This window comes from Kogia breviceps, chromosome 14 (genome assembly GCF_026419965.1).
Source record: "Kogia breviceps isolate mKogBre1 chromosome 14, mKogBre1 haplotype 1, whole genome shotgun sequence".
Lineage (NCBI taxonomy): Eukaryota > Metazoa > Chordata > Mammalia > Artiodactyla > Physeteridae > Kogia > Kogia breviceps.
The window spans coordinates 44,246,050-44,268,646 of record NC_081323.1 but is presented as its reverse complement, the minus strand read 5'-3'; the positions used below and the strand labels follow the sequence as shown (position 1 = coordinate 44,268,646).

Sequence of the window (22,597 nt, the reverse complement as noted above, 5' to 3'; positions counted from 1 at the left end):
AAACATTAGACCACAAGTTCCATTATCTCGCCTATGGCATGGATGACAGACACACTGTTGAAGATAGACTCCCTACAATGTCCTTTCTCGGTCCCATCAGAAACAGGTTGGGAGACCTGTGTAGTGACAGAACAGTGACCAAAATGTGACCACCTGGGTCTCTGATCCAAATGACCCTCGGCCTAGGCACTATTTGGGCCTAAATAAGGGGCATAAACATCACACTATACTTTTTTTAGACCAGGAAGAAAACTAAGGACATTGGTTCCCCCTCAAAAACTTAATTCAAACAATTTCAATTACATTGGGAAATGCACCCAAATATCAAGTCCCTGATTACTACAGCTGAATGGCACAGAGATCAAATCGAGTCCCATCGTAAAAATGATCAGTTTTAAATGGCCCAGAGGGGAGGATATCTGAGTTTAAATCAATTAGAAATGGCAACTAGAGGGAATAAAATTTAATTTGATTTTTCCTAGCTCAATTATTCTACCTTTAACATCAATTCAACTCAGAAAGTGTTATGTGTTTATGTTTTTAAGGTATATCCTTTTGTATTAAAAACAAATTTTATTGTTACCTTCAATCTCACTGAAGGGATTCCTTAGCAAATGTGAAGAAAGAAAAGGAGCCTGAGAAGGAAGCCGGCTATCAAGGAAATGGAATTTTACCAAAGAGAGTACAGAAGAGGGCGCCAAGCACAGGATCCGGGAGAGAGGCGAAGAGGGCACTGAACTTTCCAATCATGCCTAATGCCAGCATGAGTGCTGCGCCGTACTGTATCACCCGACGACTGCCAACCTGTGGGACACACAGAGGGCAGAGACAGGCGTTCACCTCGAGGCCCTCCAGCAGCACATACAACTACTCAGGCCCCGCGGGAAAATGTGACAAAACCCACAGACAAAATCTGGATTACTCTTAAAACTTTTAGTTAAGAGGGTTCAGTCTCATTTCACAATGAGGATTGATCTCAATACTCTAAACACATAAATATTACTATAAACACAACTAGAGTAAAAAGATTACCACCACCTTTCCTTGTTCCCATCCCATCTGGTTCTTGCCAGAAGCTGACTGTTCTGCCCTCCTTGACTACGGGGATCCTGGGGCTCAGCCTTTGCGTCTCTGAGCCCTGGGCAATGTCACCTGTGTGTACCTGTTCCTGCGCTCTGGTCCTGGGTCTAATGTCCACAGTCACTGGCCAGGATGATCTTCTAGTGTCTCAAATGCAAAATGCAAAAACTACACTTGGCCCCTGCTTCTCTTCTGGGTTCTGGCAAATCAGACAAAACCCCCAAACATTTCTGGAACTACTTTTCCTCCTGGTGTATTACTCATTAGAGGTGGCACAGCCCGGAGACCAAAGAGTGCAAGAGCTGCTTGGCTCCTGTCTCTGCTCCACCTCTAACTATGAGACAGGCATTAGCCTCTCTGGGTGGCAGGATCCTCATCTCTGTAACAATGAATGGTGTGTTTCTGCTTTGAGGATTAAATGAGATGCATGTAAAATAGTCTGAACAGCACCCGGGAAGCATTAGGCTATCTGACAGCCTCCCACCTGAACTTGCTGCCTCTGGCCTTCCCTCTGCCCACATGTCCTCTCCACTATGGAGTGACCTCTTTAACATCGTGATCTGGGAGGTTAGTCCCCTGCCTAAGTCTTCAGGTTCTCATCCCCCTCTGGCCAGTTCTCAGACACATCCTTCAAAATACTACCCCAATGCTACCTCTTCTGCAAAGCCTTCTTTGATTCTAAGGCTTGGCTTCCCCAACTCTGGACTTCTGCAGCACCATGTAAAGCATTTCCCATGTGGTCCCAACTTTATTGGTTAAGCTTGATCTCTGCCTTCTAGAAGCGTTCATCTAGTCCACTGTCACCCAGGCAGCGAGAGATGGAGCTAGCACTGAGCTCAAGAATCCTGCACTGTTGGCCCCTACTCTGTGCTGCCTCTCCCAGGAAAACATCTTGAGGATATAAACTGGATAAAAGAGGTTCTGGAAATGGAATAGTGTCCACAGGGCTTTATGTATGACTTATAGGGAATAGAAGATGGCTACTTAAATTTTAATAACTAAAATGAAATGAAATGCAAAAGTCAGTCCGTCAGTTGTACTAGCCACATTTCAAGTGCTCAGTAGGCATGTGTGGCTGGGGGTTCCCACAGGGGATAGTGCAGGTACAGAACATTTCCACTACTGCACTGTTCTCCTGGATAATGCTGGGCTGGACCTTCCAACAGCTTCTCAATGTGCCCAAGGGTCAAGTTCAGAATAAGAATTGAATCTTTTACTGAGCTGTCCAGCTAGAATCAGTCACAGCTGACACTGGAGCCTAGCGTCCATTACTCCAATTTACAGTTCCTCCCATTCTACCACCACTATGTGCAGGGGAGTGGTGAAAAGGTCATGCAAACTGGCAAACGGAGCAAAAATGACTTATGCTTGGCTGTGATACATGATTAGGAAGGCTTTCATTTACAAATAGCTTGTTTTTCAGCATTTTCAAGGACCTACTACATGACCAGCACTTGGGAAACTGGGATGGGGGGTGGTGATGGATACAAAGATGAGTAAGTCACAAGCTTATGATCAAATAATTGTACTGTTGCAATTGTTATGTTGCGTGGGAGTCCAGTGGGAAGGGAAAACGCTGAAAAGTTGGGGAGGGTTCCCTGGAGATGGTCTTGAGGCATAAGTAAGAGAAAGAGCAACCAGACAGAGGGATCCACCTCCCAGCAGGGTCAGCCCTGTTAGGTGTGCAGGGGGGAGGGCTGAGCTGGCCCTAGGGATGCCTGAAACAATAAATCTTTTATGAAAACCATGCAAGGAAGGCTGATCTGCCTTAGATGCTGTCCAAAAAAAGCAGCAAGTTAGCCATTCTTCTGTTCAACAAACATTAACTGAGTGCCTATTATACATTTCTGTTCCAAACACCAGAGACACAGCCCTAAAATCCCTGCCCTGCTGGTGCTTACATGGAGCCTTCACATCTCCTTTCTTCACTCCCTGGAATCACCTCCCAGCCTCCCTTCTGATCTCCTTCCTGAACTATGGCTTTGCCTAGGGCCATTGAAAAATCCACACTGCATTTCTGACTTTCCAAAGTGTTCAACAGGGCAGTATGCTACAGAGGAGAAATGACCTCCCTCTGGATACCATCAAAGATATAGTTCAGCCTGGGAAGATGGTGTTTACTCTTCCTAGAAATAAACTTAGGGATAAATATCATATAACAGTATCTCTATTTTGCTTATTTAACCACGTGCTAAGTGCTTTACATCAAGTTATTAATTCCAAAACCTTGCAAGCTATCTTTATAGACAAGGGTACAGAAACTCAGAGAGGTGATGTAACTTGCCCATGGTCATTTTAGGAGAATGTGATGGAACCAGGGCTGGATCCAAAGCAGCCACCTCCCTTCTCTGCCCTTCTCTGTGGGACAGACACTGGAACACACTCAGGAGAGAAGTCCTGCACATAGAATCCAACCCACCCAACCCTCAGAACTTCAGAACACACAATGGGGTAGGCAGCCTCAACTCTGATCAAATAGTTAGAATGTCCATGTCTGTACATGGAACGCCATAACTGGATAAAGGATTGCAAACAGTGGAGTTGCCAGGAAATTGAGGCAGATTCTCCGGAAGAGCCACAGATCACCCTCTTTCTATTTGTTCTGGAAGTCTGATACAATGGTCCAGACAGTGGTGTCTGGAAGAATTTCATACAGTGATGGAAACATTCTGAATCTGTGCTTTCCTGTGGCCACCAGCCACATGTGGCTACTGACTACCATATTAGACAACACAGATCTAGATCTAGAATTGTCAGATTTCACATCTGAGTTCTAATCAGAAAAATGACTGTCCCAAGTCCTTCAGCTGGAACCTTGTGCTTCCTTTTTCCTGGGTAGGAATCTTCCATCAGCCACATGGCTCAGGTCACAGAGAAGTTTCTGGTGCAAGTACTACTTCCCCACCCCAAGGCATCTGTGTAGATGGCTCAATTATACCCCCTTGTGAGTCAGGGCAATGGAAACCAATTCCAGGGCTGATATTGCTCCCAAATGGATAAGGTCTTCGCCTAGGGTAAGTGGGTCCAAAGGGATTCCAAGGTAAGATCAATTGGCTCAATTAAAAAATACAGGCAGGGTGCCTTTTCAGAATAAGCTAGCACCATCGAAATTATAATAAAGATAATTATTCCCCAAACCATCTCAGTCAAGTTTTAGAAGGAACCTTAATGACAGCACTACTTACTCCCTACAGTGACCTTGGTTAAATTATGTGATCATGTGTTTTAAAAAGGTGCAGAAAGGGAGCTGCCTCATTAAACTGTTTCCCCAAGAGTCCCTCCATCCATAATAATTTTACTACTCTGTTATTTTGGATTAGTTATATGTCTACAGGTTCATGGCAGCAAACTGGCTAAAGAGTGAGTGGCTTATGCCCCATTTGGTGCCCATTTGACCCTTCCCTTAGCTCTGTATGCTCAGCATCTGCTCTCACCATGGGCAGCAATGGGACCCAGGCATCCTGGAGGAAGTGCCCATCAGGCAGCCCTCATATGTCATGTGCCAGGAGCAACAGACAGCAGGTGGGGCCACCAGCACACCTGAGGCTGAGCTCTGTGATGGCCTGGCCAACTTACAGGAAACCAACCAGCATGTCAGGCTTACACAGTGCATGCCCTGCTCCCTCTCACTTAGATTTGCAGTTACAATTAACCAAACTAAGTATTTGGTTTCTTTTTATCTGGTTATATAATCTTGCAGAGGGCTGGAGGAGGATTTCTAACTTTAAAGAGGTCAAACAGTTCTAGAAGGCTCCAGCCCACCCCCAAGTTCTCAAGTTCAGGAGGAAGACCTCTGACTCACGCAGGCCACCCTAGATGGTGAACCAGTTTTCTAACGGTGTCTAGCTGTGCAACATACAATGGCCAGGGCCGAGCTGCATTCCTCAACACCCTAGGCAAACAGCAAGCTTTGGTCCAAAGCAACTGGGATAGAAAATTTATTTGCTAGTAAATTTCAAAGGCCAAGAACTAGCCTCCTTTTTACTGAAGTTGGATTTTGGTGTCTGTGCTTGGAGTGGGGTGGGGAGGAGAGACAAGTGGGGAGGACTTCAGACCCAGGCACTGCTTCAACCTGAGTGACTTGCTGTGGCTTGTTCTGCCACTAACTCCACAACTGATTTCATCTGAAAGAGAAGACTGATGCTGCTGCAGTTTGAAAACTGTGTTACTGTAAGATTGATTTATTTGTAATGAGTAATATAATTTCTCATCTAGAACAAGTGCCATCTCCTAACTAAACAGGCCTCCTGTTTCTACCCTCTTGCCCGCGCACCATGTTCTACTTTCATCATAGCAGCCATAGTGATTCTTAAAAAAAAAAAAAAAAAAAAAAATCAGATGGAGTCACACCCTGCGGCCCCCACTTCCACTCAGCCCCTGGCAGCCTGTAGGGATGCAGGACCTGGCCCTCAGCTACCCCAAGAACTTTATCTGCTTTTACCAGGCCCACTCCCACTCCCCTCTCTGCTTCCTGCCCCACTGGCCTCCTTGCTGATCTGCAGCGTGCCAGCCTGCTCCTGTGATAGGCTTTGCACTGGCGGTTGCCCTGCCGGAATGAATGGCCCTCCCCAGGTACCTGCACAGTTCCCTCCCTCAGCTCCATCAGGTCTTTGCTCAAAGTCATCTTCTCAACGAGGCTTAGCCTGACTACCCGATTTAACACTTACCCTCCTGATCCCCCACCCTGCCCCATATTTCTGTCATACTTATTATGCTTACTATTTATTGCTTGTCTTCCTCTGCTAGAATCTAAACTCCACAGACGATGGGGATATTTCTCTTTTTTATTCACTGATGTATCCCAAGTGCCTAGAACAGTAGCCTGCCAAAGGGTCAGTGCTTAATAAAAATTTGTGGAATGTATGAAGGAATAGCACTGGAGTGCCTGCCTATCCAGGTCAGTCAAAGTGAAAGAGATCTCTATCAGCATTCCAAAAACCCATCAATGAAAAAATAAGAGATGGGAAAGAAGATGATCTCGGAATTGGAGGCCATCCTTTTGGAACTCACAGTGGCCAGACCAATCAATGAAATGGATCAACATTTAGAGGCCCAACCATTTAATTAGAAAAATATTTGTACCTTAGTAATTCCCAAAACTCCAATGTTGGGACTGGATGAAGTAGAGCCATTCCCAGTACCAAATATGCCATCGAGAACACAGGAGAGACCCTCCACGAAAATCCCCCTAAAATGTAAAGGAATGGGGGAAAGAAAAACATTCATTCCATGGGAGAAATACTCTGAAATACACTCTAAATGGTTGTGACCCAAAGGCAGGGTCCACAGACCTGTAGCCTCCACACTCCCCAGGAGGGGTTAGCAATGCAGACTCTCAGGCCCCACCCCAGATCTGAAGACCTGCATTTTAACAGGATTCTCCATGCTCATTCAACTTTGAGAAGCACATCTCTGAACCATACATCAGACACAAATGTTTAAAAATTATTCCAAATTAAAAGATTTTAGCCAGAAATATAAAGTCATTTGTTGGAATCTAAGACAAACATGGGTCATCCATTGATTTGATTCCTTTCCTATTACTATATAGTTTTATCAGAAAGGAAATGCTTTGTAATTTTGTAAACAGTAGAACTTTTAAAAGAATCAGTATATAAGTAATTTACTCATACGCAATAACTCCATTAGAGAAAAACAGAAAAACCAGGACTCTAAACCCCAACAGAACCAATGCAAGAGATGCTAAGACACCAGCTCTTTGGATCTCATCACACACAATCCCTTCTGGAAGGGCGGCAGCTGGCTGGGAAAGGCAGAATAATCTGGGCTATTTTCTCTTCTCCGCAGCTTCCATAGGGCCCAATTTGCCCCCAGCATCCAGAAACTAAAGACCAGATGTGCAGAGAATATAAACTCCACAGCTCATAAACCTCTAGATTCTACAGACTTCATTTATTCCTGCTCTTGTCTCTCTCTATATGAATTTTAACTGTGAATAGAACAGCTGGGAAAACAAGAAATCAAAGGGGACAATACATCCATGACCCAAACCAAGCAAAGAACAATGGCAGTATCTGGTACTTGTTTTGGTGAGTTTAAGGTCTGAGTGATCTCACAGAGAACGTCTTATACAATTGTTACCATGAGGAAGAAGGGTGGGAATTCTGCTCCATATTATGGATGAGGAAAATCAGGGCAAAATGGGGGCAGTGACTTGTCCAAAACAAACAGCCAATAAAGAGCCCTGGTGCTTGGCTACTTAATGTTGAAACTCTTGGTTATCCAAACCAAAGAGCAAAGTATGAGGCGCTGGGCCCGATGAAGAGCTCATTTTTTTCTCAGGAACGCACCTGTTTATTGCATGGATGGGGGGCGGTGGGGCACAGGACAGCCTTGCACAGGCGTAGTAGTCCCCGATAGACTCGATAATACTGGCAACGACCGCACTGAGCATGCCGATGACACCAGCCGCAGAGATGGTGGGCAGTCCCCATTGAACTAAGGAAGGAAAACAAGCATGAAAGCCTCATGAACTTTCTTAGAGAGGCAGGCAAAAGTTTTCAGGACATTGAGTCATTCAGTATGTTAGAGGACTCTACAAGATCCACTCAGATTTTTGAAGCTCATGGAAACTATTTGTTTATTTTTACACCTAAGTCATCAGTGCACTAGATGCCTGGGAATAGTTTCTGAGTTGGATGAAGACAGCCATAACCAGGATTGGTCTGCTTTATTTAAAAGAAGAAATTGTTTGGCTGGAAGAGGCGGGTGCTACTCTTCCTGCTTCAAAGCCACACTCAGTGTCTGTTAAATTACAGTTCAACACAGCCTGCTTTGTTGGCATATGAATTTGTATGAAGAGGATTTTTAGCCCTGCTGTGCAAAGCATGATACAAAATAGTGCTCCTGCCCAGGGGGTGGCGTCAAATGAAAAATCACCAGCTAAATTTAAATCCCAACAGTAAAGCATGGCACAAAGTATAGACAACCCTTCTCCAGTATAATTCTAGCACTTTTTTTTTAAGTAAACCATGTTATGGAAAATTAAAGAGTTTCCTTTAAGTAAACCATGTTATGGAAAATTAGAGTTTCCTTTAAGAAAGCAAAGCAAAGTCCCCAGGTAGCTTCATTTTGAGTATCCTATCCAGATTTAATTTTTAGTAGGGTTTTTTTTTTTCTTTAAAAGTATATCTATTTGGATACCGAAAACCATTTATCTTATTTAATAAAAATAGCACAAGGAACCTTCACTGTGAGAACGAATAGCCTTCTTTGTAAAGTACCTAGACCTTCTTTCCCTGAACCGTTAGTTACAACAGAGCTACTAAATAGAAAGGACAGTGAAAAAAGAAATGTATAAAATGTTCTCTTGTGCAGGGGCCAACAGTGCACTGAGGGATCAGGACACTAAAAGATCTTGGAACCAGTGCAATGATTAGATTTCAAATGAAGGCAACCCAAACCAGGTCACAATGAGTACCAGTTAGGAAGTCAGGAAGTAGCACAGTCGCTATCCAAGAAGGGCCTGGAGAGCAGGAGACAGGTGGAGAGGGTGTTCCGGGTAGGCAGCAGCCTGAGCATCAGTGGATGGACACAGCCAGGCAGGAATAGGCTAGTGCTCAGCAGAGGGGGGTGTGCAGCATGGGGCAGGTAGGTTTGGAAGGCCTTGACCAGCCCTCTGGAGGGGCCTGGCCTCTGTCTCATAGGTAATGGGAGCAACCACAAGTTTGGGAAGAAAAAGATGACACATAAAGTAAGATGTGCAGAATATGCCTGGAGTGTGTGTGTAGACAGAACTTTTCCTGCCTGGAGCTCACTTTACCCTGCGGGAGCTGACCAGGGGGTGCAGAGGCAGCCTATGGTCAGGGGTTCAAGGTGCAGACCCACCAGCAACTGGCTTGGTCAACATCTCATCTCTGGATTGGTTTGGAATGGATTCTTCTCATGCAGATGATTTCTTTATCAAGCAACATTTTGTGTTTTCTAAATAACCTTTTATATGGTTACCTTTGCTGATGTAGCACTGTGGTTTCATTTTAGTATCTTGATTTTGGGGGTTGGATTCTTGTTTTATTTTGCCATTTATTATTTTTCAGAAATTGCCTTTTATTTTCTGTCTTTTTACTTTTTTACTGCTTTCTTATCTTTTTCCCCTTTGCCTGAAGTCCTTATTTTTAAAATCTTTATTCCATTTACTTCAACATTTAAAATTTGTAATCTTAATTTTTGATCCCTTCTCCTTCAGATTATTTAAATTTTAAACCTGCTGGCTTCCAGCCTTCTATTTAAGTCTGTTATTTCATCTTTCCTCTTATCTAGAAGCTTTAATTTATTTTGTTACTTTATAGAGTACATAAGACTATATCCTCTGGCTCTGGAAGTAGCTCTTTATCTAGGGGAGCTCTGGCAATAGAGAAGCTGGTGGCAGTCAAGGGCTGTTGTCAAGAGGAGCCAGACAGCACTCTCTGTAGTCATGACATTAAGGCCCTGTCCAACTCAGTTATGCCTCCTTGTGCATGGGCCCCATGGTACCTGAGCAAAATCTCTCTGGTCTCTCAACACACGCATAGCTGCTTCTCCTGAACACCCCACTCTGTGTTTCTATTTGTGCTCATCTTGGGAGCCACATGCACAGGCAGCAAGGACTACCCCGCATGTGTCGTGGGGGGCTTCCTCCTACCTGCCCCCCCATGCCTCCTCCTGACTCCCTCACCAATCGACTTTTTTTTTTTTTAACATCTTTATTTGAGTATAACTGTTTTACAATAGTGTGTTAGTTTCTCCTTTACAACAAAGTGAATCAGTTATACATATACATATGTTCCCATAACTCTTCCCTCTTGTGTCACCCTCCCTCCCACCCTCCCTATCCCACCCCTCTAGGTGGTCACAAAGCACAGAGGTGAACTCCCTGTGCTATGCTGCAGCTTCCCACTAGCTATCTAATTTACATTTGGTAGTGTGTATATGTCCCTGCCACTCTCTCACATCGTCACAGCTTACTCTTCCCCCTCCCCATATCCTCAAGTCCATGCTCTAGTAGGTCTGTGTTTTATTCCCATCCTACCACTAATCTCTTCATGACGTTTTTTTTACATTCCATATATATATGTTAGCATACGGTATTTGTTTTTCTCCTTCTGACTTACTTCACTCTGTATGACAGACTCCAGGTCTATCCACCTCATTACAAATAACTCAGTTTCATTTCTTTTTATGGCTGAGTAATATTCCATTGTATATATGTGCCACATCTTCCTTATCCATTCATCACCAATCGACTTTTAAACTCACTTTATCTCAGATTACATGTATGTTTGTGAACCATGTACTGGGGGGGAATAGGGGGGACGAATTTGTGTATACATAAATACATACTTATACCATATAATCTGATGAGAATGTTTTTTAGAAAGACTAAGCTTTTTACAGTGTTTGTAAATGTGTCAAGACCAGAAGGAACAACTGCCAGCATCCCTATCATTTAACATGCTTGAACAGTTATCTTTTCTTTTTTTCAGCCATGTCGTGGCATGTGGGATCTTAGTTCCCTGACCAGGAATTGAACCCGTGCCCCCTGCAGTGGAAGCACAAGAGCCCCAGTCACTGGACCTATAGGGAAGTCCTTAGAACAGTTATCTCTAACCCAGTCTCAATATCCTTGGCTTTTCCTCCTCGTCATAAAATATGAAAATGTGACTGCCGGACGGGGGCATAAATTGGCACAACCCAGCTAAGTTCAGGTTTCCATTCTAATAAAAACCTTAAATGCCAGGAACAGACTCTTCACAATACAACAAGCATGTAATCATCACAGGGTTCACACCAATCACTTTTGGGGCTGGGGTCTAGAAAACGCTACAGACGAATCCAAGTGATACCTCACAGATGGGGATTGTACATCCCTGCCACCTGGCCAAGAGTTACCCAACATGAAATTATAACTTAAGATCCATCGTCCATCCATTTGTGAATGAATATTAGTTTACCTGACAGCTGTGACCAAATTAAAAAAACATTATAGCTACCCATTAAAAGATTATACAAACTCCATCATGCTTGAGCCGTCTGCTAATATTCAGGCCCCTCCCACTCAAGTCTGTTCATTTCAGTGGCTTGGGTACTGTGCAGCTCTGTACTTGCCTTTCTAAGCAGCTGCCCTCAAATCCTGGCCATTAGAGCTCAAATCTGGCAAGAGACCCCTTTATGTCTGTGATTTTTCCCTAGTGGAACCAAAAGAAACAACCAGTATACCTGAGAAGGGAGCTGGTTAGTCTCTGTGTATTAACTATGGCCCTCTGGGGACAAAGCCTCCTGCCTCTCTTTTCTGCTGTCTAATCCTCTAAGGGCCAGAGTAGTAAGATTTCCAGGGCATGCTCTGGGACAAAGAAGGCCTTTCGTGTTGCAGAGCCTCCTGCCAACTTCCAACTCCTCTAGGTTGGGCCCTTGTGGGCTCCTGCCCCCTCTTGGCCACCAGAATACTTACATGGGTATGGGACCTTAAACCACGGGGCTACCAGAAGCACACCCTGCCTGGCATCAGTTCGAGCATAGAAGCCATACTTCATGCTATCAGGAGGGAAGACATCTGTTACTGTGAAGATGAAGCAGAGCAGCCAGGACACAAGGATGGCCAGGATGATCTGAAGTGGTCAAAGGAAAAAGCTCTGTCAGGCCAACAGAAGTGGTGGTTGTTGGCAAAAGATGCCTTCCTGCAGTCGGAATATCATACCCCAGAGCCCATCATCATCAGTACTTTGCAGAAAAAACACATAAGGGAACTTAGAACCTATTCCTTGAATGGAATCACATTTAGAGAGAGCACATTTTTGGTTTTTGGTTTTTTTTTTGCGGTACGCGGGCCTCTCACTGTTGTGGTCTCTCCCGTGGCAGAGCACAGGCTCTGGATGCACAGGTTCAGCGGCCATGGCTCATGGGCCCAGCCACTCCGCGGCATGTGGGATCCTCCCGGACCGGGGCACGAACCCGTGTCCCCTGCATCAGCAGGCGGACTCTCAACCACTGCGCCACCAGGGAAGCCCAAGAGAGCAGTTTTATGCAGTAAAGTTATTTAGCCCGAATCTGGCTAGTAAAATAAGAATAATGGACAATGGGCCTGAAAAGGCCACATGGAGTCAGACCGCACTGAATTCCAAGGACAATCAATGTCCTCTCACATACTGCTAAAAGGACTCCAGCATTGGAAACTTCCACTGCTTTTATTTTTTTAATTTATTTATTTTTTCTGTACCCCCAGTTTGTTTAACCTCTTGAGGGACATTTTAGTTGTTTCCAGTTTTTGTCTATTATAAACTAAGCTATTATGGATGTTGTGTACAGATTTTTGTATGGATATAAGTTTTTTTTTTTTTTTTTAAACATCTTTATTGGAGTATAACTGTTTTACAATAGTGTGTTAGTTTTTCCTTTACAACAAAGTGAATCAGTTATACATATACATATGTTCCCATATCTCTTGCATCACCCTCTCTCCCACCCTCCCTATCCCACACCTCTAGGTGGTCACAAAGCACAGAGGTGATCTCCCTGTGCTATGTGGCAGCTTCCCACTAGCTATCTAATTTACATTTGATAGTGTATATATGTCCCTGCCACTCTCTCACTTCGTCACAGCTTACCCTTCCTCCTCCCCATATCCTCAAGTCCATGCTCTAGTAAGTCTGTGTTTTATTCCCATCCTACCACTAATCTCTTCATGACATTTTTTTTCCCTTAGAGTCCATTCCACTGCTTTTAAATTTTAGGCCCGTGGTGATTTGGGTGGTCATTAGTACCCTGATATCATCACACAGATATGGTCCCCCCAGGACGACCTGCTTAAAACCCCTCTTCTCATATAAACATTTTACATATGAACCAAAGGCAATATTGCCAAAATAAAAAAGGTGACTACTCACAGGAAACATTTTGAAAAGCTGTAACTTGTATGCAGTCCATCCCTTCTTGGATTTGTAAATTGGGAGAGGAAATTTAACATTTCTGGCATATTGAGAAAACAGTAATACTAGGAAAATTGTCCTGAGGAGAGAAAGAAAATGATCTAGGTTAAAGGTTGTTATGTCTGTGTTAAAAATAATACTCAAAGCTTCAATGGCAAAACTGACCACACATGTTCAACTCATTTCTCTACAAAGCTGCTAGTCCTCTATTATTTGGGAAATCATAGTTTTTGGATCTTAACATTTCTAGATATGGAAATGAAATTGCCATGTAGATGCTTTGGCTAAATATTCCTTAATAGAATAAGAAAACCCAAAGAATGTACACACTGATAGGAAAATCTCACACTATGTAAGGGAACAAGACAAGATGCTAGATACAACATACTGCACAGTATAATTACAACTATAAATTAACTAAAAAGCAGCTACCACACAAGAGTGCATGTACACACACACATGCATGCATGCATGCAAACAGGTAAGAAGGACAGGATTCAAAATGCTCACAAGGATTGGCTTCAGGTGGCAATGTGATTTATGACCTTCCCCCCCCCCCACTTTTCTGTATTTTCTGATTTACTTGTAAGGAACATAAATTACTTTTAAAAAGCAAAAAGTAAAACTTCAATATTTAAGAAAGCTATATACAGTGGATTCAATATTAATAATAATATTCCTGAGAGGTTTCTGTGTCAGACATTACACATAGGTCTTCCTGCCCATCATCCTAGCCTTCTACAGTGGCTTCTATAACCATCCACTTTACAGAGAAACAAAGCCAGAAGTCCAAGGTCATGCAGCTACGTGGGCCAGAGGTCTAGCTCTACAGCCTGGGCTCTGAACTACCTTGCCACACTGTTTGTGAGGGCAGGGATGCCTAGGTTGACTCAAAAGTTTCTCTCTACTGAGTCCCACACTCTTGACCCAGGTACATTGAATGCTGCAGGAGGCAGGTCAGCTGGTGACCCCCCTGCAGCAGGACCCAACACAACCTCATCCGTCTGGTGCCCCATGTGTGGCAGGTGTGGGATGGCTTCCCACCACTGAAATGATGAAGGTGTACAACAATATGTCTCATCACCCATAGGGACTCATTCTTTCCCTTACAACCTGAGGTAGAGTTGGCAGGAAGAGTTGATTCTCAGTCAAAGTTAAGCTTAATTGTTCCTGGGCACAATTCTAATTGCTGAGATGGAATTATCAGTTTCATTAAGAGCTGGTCAACTGCAGCTTCATGGTCACATTCCACCTGAGGTGTTGACTGCAGCCGGCTGCCACTCTACCATCTCCCCACCTATGCAGGCACTTTGATGACCTGGTACCACCACAAAGTCATCAGACCAGTACCAGTTCAAGGATGAAAACATAAATGGTGCCCAAGTTATTCCAACTCCCCCAGGAAGGTGAAGTTTAACAAAAAACCAATATGATAATGAGGGATACTAAAACAGGTGTATTTTAAACTTAGACCAATGTAAAATTTTCATGTCTTAAAAAAGTTATTGGTTTTCTTCCAAAGTATACACTAAGATCCAAAAAAGCCTGGTATCTATTATTACTGTTATCATTATTGCAGGCAACATCCCACCTGACAGTTAGTTACACCTGCATTATGGTGTTCACTTTTCAAAACATGTTTAAAAATGGAAAGGAAACACATAACAGAATCCAAGGAAGGTCACCCAGATCTCAGGCTCAAATCTGGCAACTGAAATTGAGTAAGTGAACTGCGCAGGTGAACACTACTCTTCTATTTTTATCCTCAAATACACCTGTGGGGCAGGTAGGGCAGGCAGTCCCACTGCAGAGAGGCAGAAGCAGAGGCTCAGCGGTGGGTGATGTGTCTGAGTTCATAAGACTTGGCCTAGCACATAAGGGACAGGATCTGAGCCCGGATCCTCAGGCCAGGGTTCTTATCCACCACAGCAGGTGTTTTCTATCTCATGTTACATTTTGCTTGTTTGTCTATCTTTGTTTTAACCTTACTTATATTATGCAAGCAATGCATATTGAGATGTAGAAAAATTATAAAAGGCAGATAAGCAAAAAGAGACAAAATCTTGAAGACTGACTGCTCATCTCACATTGGACGATAAGCATGCAGCATTCTGGTCTATCGATTCCCAGGGCTTTATAGAGCAGCAGTTCCCAACCTTTTTGGCACCGGGGACCAGTTTTGTGGAAGACAATTTTTCCACAGATGGGGGTGGGGTGGGGGGGTAGATGGTTCAGGTGGTAATGTGAGCAATGGGGAGTGGCAGGTGAAGCTTCACTCACTCACCTGCCACTGACCTCCTGCTGTGTGGCCCAGTACCTAACAGACTGCGGACCAGTACCGGTCCGCGGCCTGGGGGTTGGGGACCCCTGTTTTAGAGCATGTCATTGGGTCCCAGGCACTGGGATTAGAGAGGGAGATAGGACTATCTGATGTCATCCTTGCCCCTAGAGGACAAACAGGTCATCATTTGGCCCAAACTCGAATCATACTTTACATGCTGCTTCTCAACTAGCTTGCAGCCTCAGTTAACGCCCTGGCCTCAAGAGATGGCAACCTGCATCAGCACCTTAATGGCTGCTTAGCATTCCATCTAGTGGATGTACCACATCTTATTTAAACACGTCCCCTAAGGTATGACATTGGGAGCAATAGAAACAACTGCAATGAATGAATCATCCTTCCCTGGCACCAGTCTGAATGTCTCCTTAGGACAAGTTCCTAGAACTAGAACAGATCTGTCAAACAGTGAAAATCTTATTAAAAAGTGTTTGATACAAACTGCTAAATACATACAGAAAGGTTGGGTGAATTTACAATTCCACACAGAGACCGATGCCCATCTGCTGATGTGACCAACAAGGGCTTAATTTCCAAAATATACAAACAGCTCATACAACTCAATAACAAAAAACCAAACAACCCAATCGAAAAATGGGCAGAAGACCTAAATAGACATTTCTCCAAAGAAGACACACAGATGGCCAACAGGCTCATGAAAAGATGCTCAACATCACTAATTATTAGAGAAATGAAAATCAAAACTACTATGAGGTATCACCTCACACTGGTCAGAATGGCCATCATTCACAGTGGTTAAGAATCCGTCTGCCAATGCGGGGGACATGGGTTTGAGCCCTGGTCTGGGAAGATCCCACATGCCGTGGAGCAACTAAGCCTGTGTGCCACAACTACTGAGCCCGTGTGCTACAACTACTGAAGCCTGAGCACCTAGAGCCCATGCTCCGCAACAAGAGAAGCCCCTGCTCACCACAACTAGAGAAAGCCCGTGCGTAGCAACGAAGACCCAATGTAGACAAAAATAAATAAATAAATAAATAATTTTTTAAAAAAAGAATGGCCATCATTAAAAAGTCTATAAAAAATGAATGCTGGAGAGGGTGTGGAGAAAAGGGAGCCCTCCTGCACTGCTGGTGGGAATGCAAATTGGCGCCACTACTATGGAGGTTCCTCAAAAAACTCAAAACAGAGTTACCATATGATCCTGCAATCCCACTCTTGGGCATATATCTGGAGAAAACTCTAATTCAAAACGATACATGCACCCCAATGTTCACTGCAGCACTATTTCCAATAGCCAAGACATGGAAATAACTTAAATGTCCATAGATAGATGAAGGGATAAAGAAGATGTGGTACAGAAACTAACACGATATTGTAAATCAACTGTACTTCAATTAAAAAAAAAACACCTACACTTAAAAAAAAAAGATGTGGTACATATATGCAATGGAACACTACTTAGCCATAAAAATGAATGAAATAATGCCATCTGCAGCAACATGGATGGACCTAGAGATTATCATACTAAGTGAAGTTAAGTCAGAAGGAGAAAGACAAATGCCATATGACATCACTTTTATGTGGAATCTAAAATATGACACAAATGAATTTATCTATAAAATAGAACAGACTCACAGACATAGAAAACAGACTTGTGGTTGTGAAGGGGGAACGGGGAGAGGAAGAATGGACTGGGAGTTTGGGATTAGCAGATGCAAACTATTGTATATAGAATGGATAAACAAGAAGATCCTGGGACCTCTCTGGTAGTCCAGTGGTTAAGATCCATGCTTCCACTGCAGGGGGCACGGGTTTGAATCCTGGTCAGAAAACTAAGATTCTGTATGCCATGTGGCACAGCCAAAAAATACCCCCCAAACAAACAAACAAACAAAAAGATAAAAAAAAAAGGTCCTACTGTACAGCACAGGAAACTATATTCAATACCCTGTGATAAACCATAATGAAAAAGAATGTGTATATATACGTATAATTGAATCACTTTGCTGTACAGTAGAAATTAACACAACATTGTAAATCAACTATACTTCAATGAAATAAATTTTTTTTTAAGAGTGTCCTTCAATAAGTGGTGCTGATAAAACTGGACAGCTACATGTAAAAGTATGAAATTAGAACACTCCCTAACACCACACACAAAAATAAACTCAAAATGGGTTAAAGACCTAAATGTAAGGCCAGAAACTATAAAACTCTTAGAGGAAAACATAGGCAGAACACTCTATGACATAAACCACAGCAAGATCCTTTTTGACCCATCTCCTAGAGAAATGGAAATAAAAACAAAAATAAACAAATGGGACCTAATGAAACTTAAAAGCTTTTGCACAGCAAAGGATACCATAAACAAGACCAATAGACAACCCTCAGAATTAGAGAAAATATTTGCAAATGAAGCAACTGACAAAGCATTAATCTCCAAAATTTACAAGCAGCTCATGCAGCTCAATAACAAAAAAACAAACAGCCCAATCCAAAAATGGGCAGAAGAACTAAATAGACATTTCTCCAAAGAAGATATACAGATTGCCAACAAACACATGAAAGAATGCTCAACATCATTAATCATTAGAGAAATGCAAATCAAAACTACAATGAGATATCATCTCACACCAGTCAGAATGGCCATCATCAAAAAATCTAGAATCAATAAATGCTGGAGAGGGTGTGGAGAAAAGGGAACCCTCTTGCACCATTGGTGGGAATGTAAATTGATACAGCCACTATGGAGAACAGTATGGAGGTTCCTTAAAAAACTACAAATAGAACTACCATACGACCCAGCAATCCCACTACTGGGCATATACCCTGAGAAAACCATAATTCAAAAAGAGTCATGTACCACAGTGTTCATTGTAGCTCTATTTACAATAGCCAGGACATGGAAGCAACCTAAGTGTCCATCAACAGATGAATGGATAAAGAAGATGTGACACATATATACTATGGAATATTACTCAGCCATAAAAAGAAATGAAAATGAGTTATTTGTAGTGAGGTGGATGGACTTAGAGTCTGTCATACAGAGTGAAGTAAGTCAGAAAGAGAAAAACAAATACCGTATGCTAACACATATATATGGAATCTAAGAAGTAAGACAAGAATAAAGACCCCGACCTACTAGATCATGGACTTGTGGACATGGGGAGGGGGAAGGGTAAGCTGTGACAGAGTGAGAGAGTGGCATGGACATATATACACTACCAAACATAAAATAGATAGCTAGTGGGAAGTAGCGGCATAGCACAGGGAGATCAGCTAGGTGGTTTGTGACCACCTAGAGGAGTAGGATAGGGAGGGTGGGAGGGAGGGAGAGGCAAGAGGGAAGAGATATGGGAACATATGTATATGTATAACTGATTCACTTTGTTATTAAGCAGAAACTAACACAACATTGTAAAGCAACTGTACTCTAATAAAGATGTTAAAAAAAAAAGTGTCCATTTGCAACACAGGGTCTTATACTTTTAAATCCCTACCAATTTCATCAATTTAAAAAACTGTAACATCATTTATTTTAATATTCATTCTTTACACATGAGAATAGGTATTTCAGCATTGTTTGCAACAGTAAATATTTTAAACAACGTGCTTGAGTATCAACTGGGGAATGGTTTAATATAGACTATTTCATACTACTTAACATTGTGCAGTTGTACAAAGAGTGAAAAAGACCTAAACACATTGTCTTGGAAAGGTGACCCTGACAAATTATTGGGATGGAAAACAAATTATAAAATGATGGTAAAGCTGTATATGTGCACGTTTGTATTTCTGCATCAATAATATAAAATATCGGGCTTCCCTGGTGGCGCAGTGGTTGAGAATCCGCCTGCCGATGCAGGGGACACGGGTTCGTGCCCTGGTCCGGGAAGATCCCACATGCCACGGAGCGGCTGGGCCCGTGAGCCATGGCCGCTGAGCCTGAGCGTCCAGAGCCTGTGCTCCGCAACGGGAGAGGCCACAACAGTGAGAGGCCCGCATATCACAAAAAAAAAAGAAAAAAAAATATATAAAATATGGAAGGATGAATACTACATTTTTGTTAGTTATTCATGAGAAGATTTTTCAGAGGGATGGGCGTGTGTGGGAGGGACTATTATTTTACTTTAGATTTCTCTGTTTAATTATTATTAAACCTCAAAATCCTAGAATTTCCATGAATTTGGGAGTACAGACAAAATGAGACTTCTTTAGTTATCCACAAGAAAAGTAAACAGAAAATAAATATTCTCAGGAAAAACACGGGACTTATGCATCGTGTTAGAAACAGCATGTACTGGTTCACCACATTTCCTCTTCCCTGAGAGTCTGTCTCTAAATGCCACATCTATTGGCTGACTCAGGAGCCCATGTTGACCCATCACCAATACTCCCACTGCTAAAGCGTTCCATGTGAATATGCAATTTGATAACCAGGGAGGGCAACCCTTTTAAAACACTAATTGGTTTATTTGTATTTCTTTTTTTCTGTTAAGTGGTTGTTAATACCATACCCTTCATTCATTACTCCAGCAGGACTCTCTCTCCTTTAAATTAATTGGTGAAACTCTATGAAATGGGAACATTAGCCTTTCTTGTGCAGTTTGTTATAAATATTTTCCCAGATTCATTTAAAATTCAGTTTCATTGGTTTTTGATATGTGTTTTAAATTCATCAGTAGTAAAATCAATCTTTCTCTTTCCATATCTGCTTTATCTAACCTGTTTTTTATGATTAAACACTTATGTAGGTTTCCTTGTAGTATTTTCATGGTTTTATTTTCTATATGTATGTAACTGAAATATATTTCTGATATAAACCAGAAATCTAGCTTTTTTTCCAAATAATTCTCTTTCCTACACAGTTCTCCCATTCCTCACTGATTTCGAATATGACCTGCCATCATATACTAAATATTAGGTTTTTTATTGGTTATGTTTCTAGCCTTCCCATTCTGCTCTACCAATGTTTACCCTGTCTCAGGTCACAGTATTGTTATTAAATTCTGGAATGTGTTTTAATTATTGTTAAGGGCAAGTCATCATTCCCTTCTCCCTGACTTTCTCTGTATTGATACATATTATTTTATTTTCTTGTCTTACGCATTGGCTACATATCCAGAACAACTTTAAATGATACTGATAATAAACATGCTTATCTCAGTTTCTGATTTCAATAGGCAGGCCTAATTTAAGTCTTTCACCATTAATGTATGGGGCATTTAAAAATCTTATTTATCACTGCTTACAGTTTGCAGTAGGGACATAGGTTGAACTTGATCAATTTTTTAAAATTTGTCACCATGATTTTTTATTAATAAAACCCACCAGAGACCTATAATGAATTTTATTAATAAATTTTCTAATATGTAATCATCCTTGAGTTCCTGAAATGATAAATATATTGCCCTTTTATTATATTATCTATAGTGGCGTTTTCCCAAACCATGTTCCAAGGAACATTCTTTTCAGATTATAGATGTAGCACTTCAAAAATTAAGTATGTGCAGAGCTGTATACTAAGGCTCTTTTCTGAACGTTTTCTATGCACTTGCATCTTAGAGATTGCATGGAGCCTTACAGTAGACAAAAATGCTGAGCTTTAGATGCTACTACCTGAATATATTTGCTCAGGGTTTTACACAACCCCAGGAAGGAAAAAATTGGTCCAGGATCTCCCTTTTGCATTAGCTCTGTCAGGATTTGCCATTAGGATAGAACTGTGAAGTTTCCCTTCTTTCTCAAAGCTCCAGGAACAGTTTAAACAGTGCAGGAATTCTCTGTTCCTTGAAGATGTAATACACTCACTGTCTAACCAACGGAGCACATCCTTTAGGAATGAAAGTCCTTCCACAACATCTTTGACTTTTCTTCCTATGGTCAAGGGTGTGCTCACACCTCCCGACCCTCCCCCTTCATTTATTCACAATGTTCTCACTGAACGCCTGCCCTCGGACAGATGGTGAACCAGGTGGTGGTGGTGCCATGGTGACTAGCATAGAGCTAAGGCCCTGCCCTCATACAGATGATATCCCAAGCACAAAAGAAGAGCTCTGGAAACTAAAAAACAGGAGAGCAGAAGTAAAAACCTTGACGGAAGGAGTCATAAAGCTGAGGAAAATTCCTATGAATAGAGAAAAAAGACAAAGAGATGGAAGACAGGAAAGTTAAGAGGACGACTTTGGGAGGACCAATGTTCTAGAAGTTCCAGAAAGAGAGAGACAAGCAAGGATGGAGGGGAGGAGGGCATCTTTGAAGTAATTCAAGATCATTTCCCATGAACACCCGAGATTCCAAAGAGAAGAGGCCCAGAGTGCCAAGCCCGAGATGTAAACAGACCACCAAGGGGCAGCATGTGAGGTTTCAGACATCGTGATGACAAGACCTAAGAGCTTCTAGAATTCCAGCAAAAGGAGGAGACAGAAGAGGAGGCCTTGAAGAGATAATGACCAAGCATTTTACAGGACTGAGAATGGACAGAAAGGGAACAAAAAAGGAGCTGGAGACCAGTTTGGAAGTGATGGCTGGGAGTGGTGGCAATGACAGTCCAGAAGATAGATTGGGGATTTGTTTGTTCTGGAGGTCGGACAGAATGATGGGCTGTATGTGGGGAATGAGGAAAATTGAAGAAAGAAGGATGACTGCAGGGCTTCTGGCTTAAGCACCTGGGTGTGTGGCTCTGCCACTGAGAGGACGACAGAAGGAACTGGTTTGGGGGCAAGGAGGGAATGAAAAGTTTGGAGCTTTCTTCCTTTGAAGTTTGAGATGTCTTGTGTAACAGCAAGTGGAGAGGGCAAGTCAGGGGTTCGATCTGTAAGTCTGAGTTCAGAGGCCTGGGCTTCAGGTTCCTGTGGAAGCCACAAGCATAATGCAGGTCTGTTGATGCCACGAACTGGATGAGATGTCCCAGGGGAAGAGCATGTGGACAGGAGGAGGCCCAGGATCAAGTTCTGAGGAGCCCTAACATCCAGATGTCAGGGGGAGAAGGAGTCAATTTTGATTATTTATCAAATGAAACAGCTGGGAAATCACCTATTTTATTATTATTTTTTTTAAGTTTTGAGGCAGGAACACAGATTCAACACATCCTCCCTGGAGCTGCAGTTTTATCTCTCTCTTTGTGCATGCATTCCTTTCTTACCTTAATTAGCCCTGCCAGAAGCCTATCTATAGTATATCTTTGCCATTCTCCAAAGAACCACCTTTGGGATGTATCACTTCTGTTTGTTTCATGTTTTTTGTATCTTTACTAATTCTTTCCCCTGCTTTCATTGTGTTCATTTTTTATCAC

The 22,597-nt window shown here is 42.4% G+C and overlaps 1 protein-coding gene across 1 annotated transcript in view; it reads right to left on the bottom strand.

Annotated features, from left to right (window-relative positions):
- The window catches only part of SLC23A2 (solute carrier family 23 member 2), a 134,411-nt gene that overhangs the window by 4,740 nt on the left and 107,074 nt on the right, over positions 1-22,597 (bottom strand). Inside the window, exons 9-13 of the mRNA XM_059037631.2 lie at positions 12,960-13,080; positions 11,528-11,684; positions 7,392-7,539; positions 6,163-6,268; positions 675-804 (exon numbers count right to left, since the gene is read on the bottom strand). Of these exons, the coding sequence (XP_058893614.1) occupies positions 675-804; positions 6,163-6,268; positions 7,392-7,539; positions 11,528-11,684; positions 12,960-13,080 (662 nt within the window). The remainder of the gene's footprint in view (positions 1-674; positions 805-6,162; positions 6,269-7,391; positions 7,540-11,527; positions 11,685-12,959; positions 13,081-22,597) is intronic.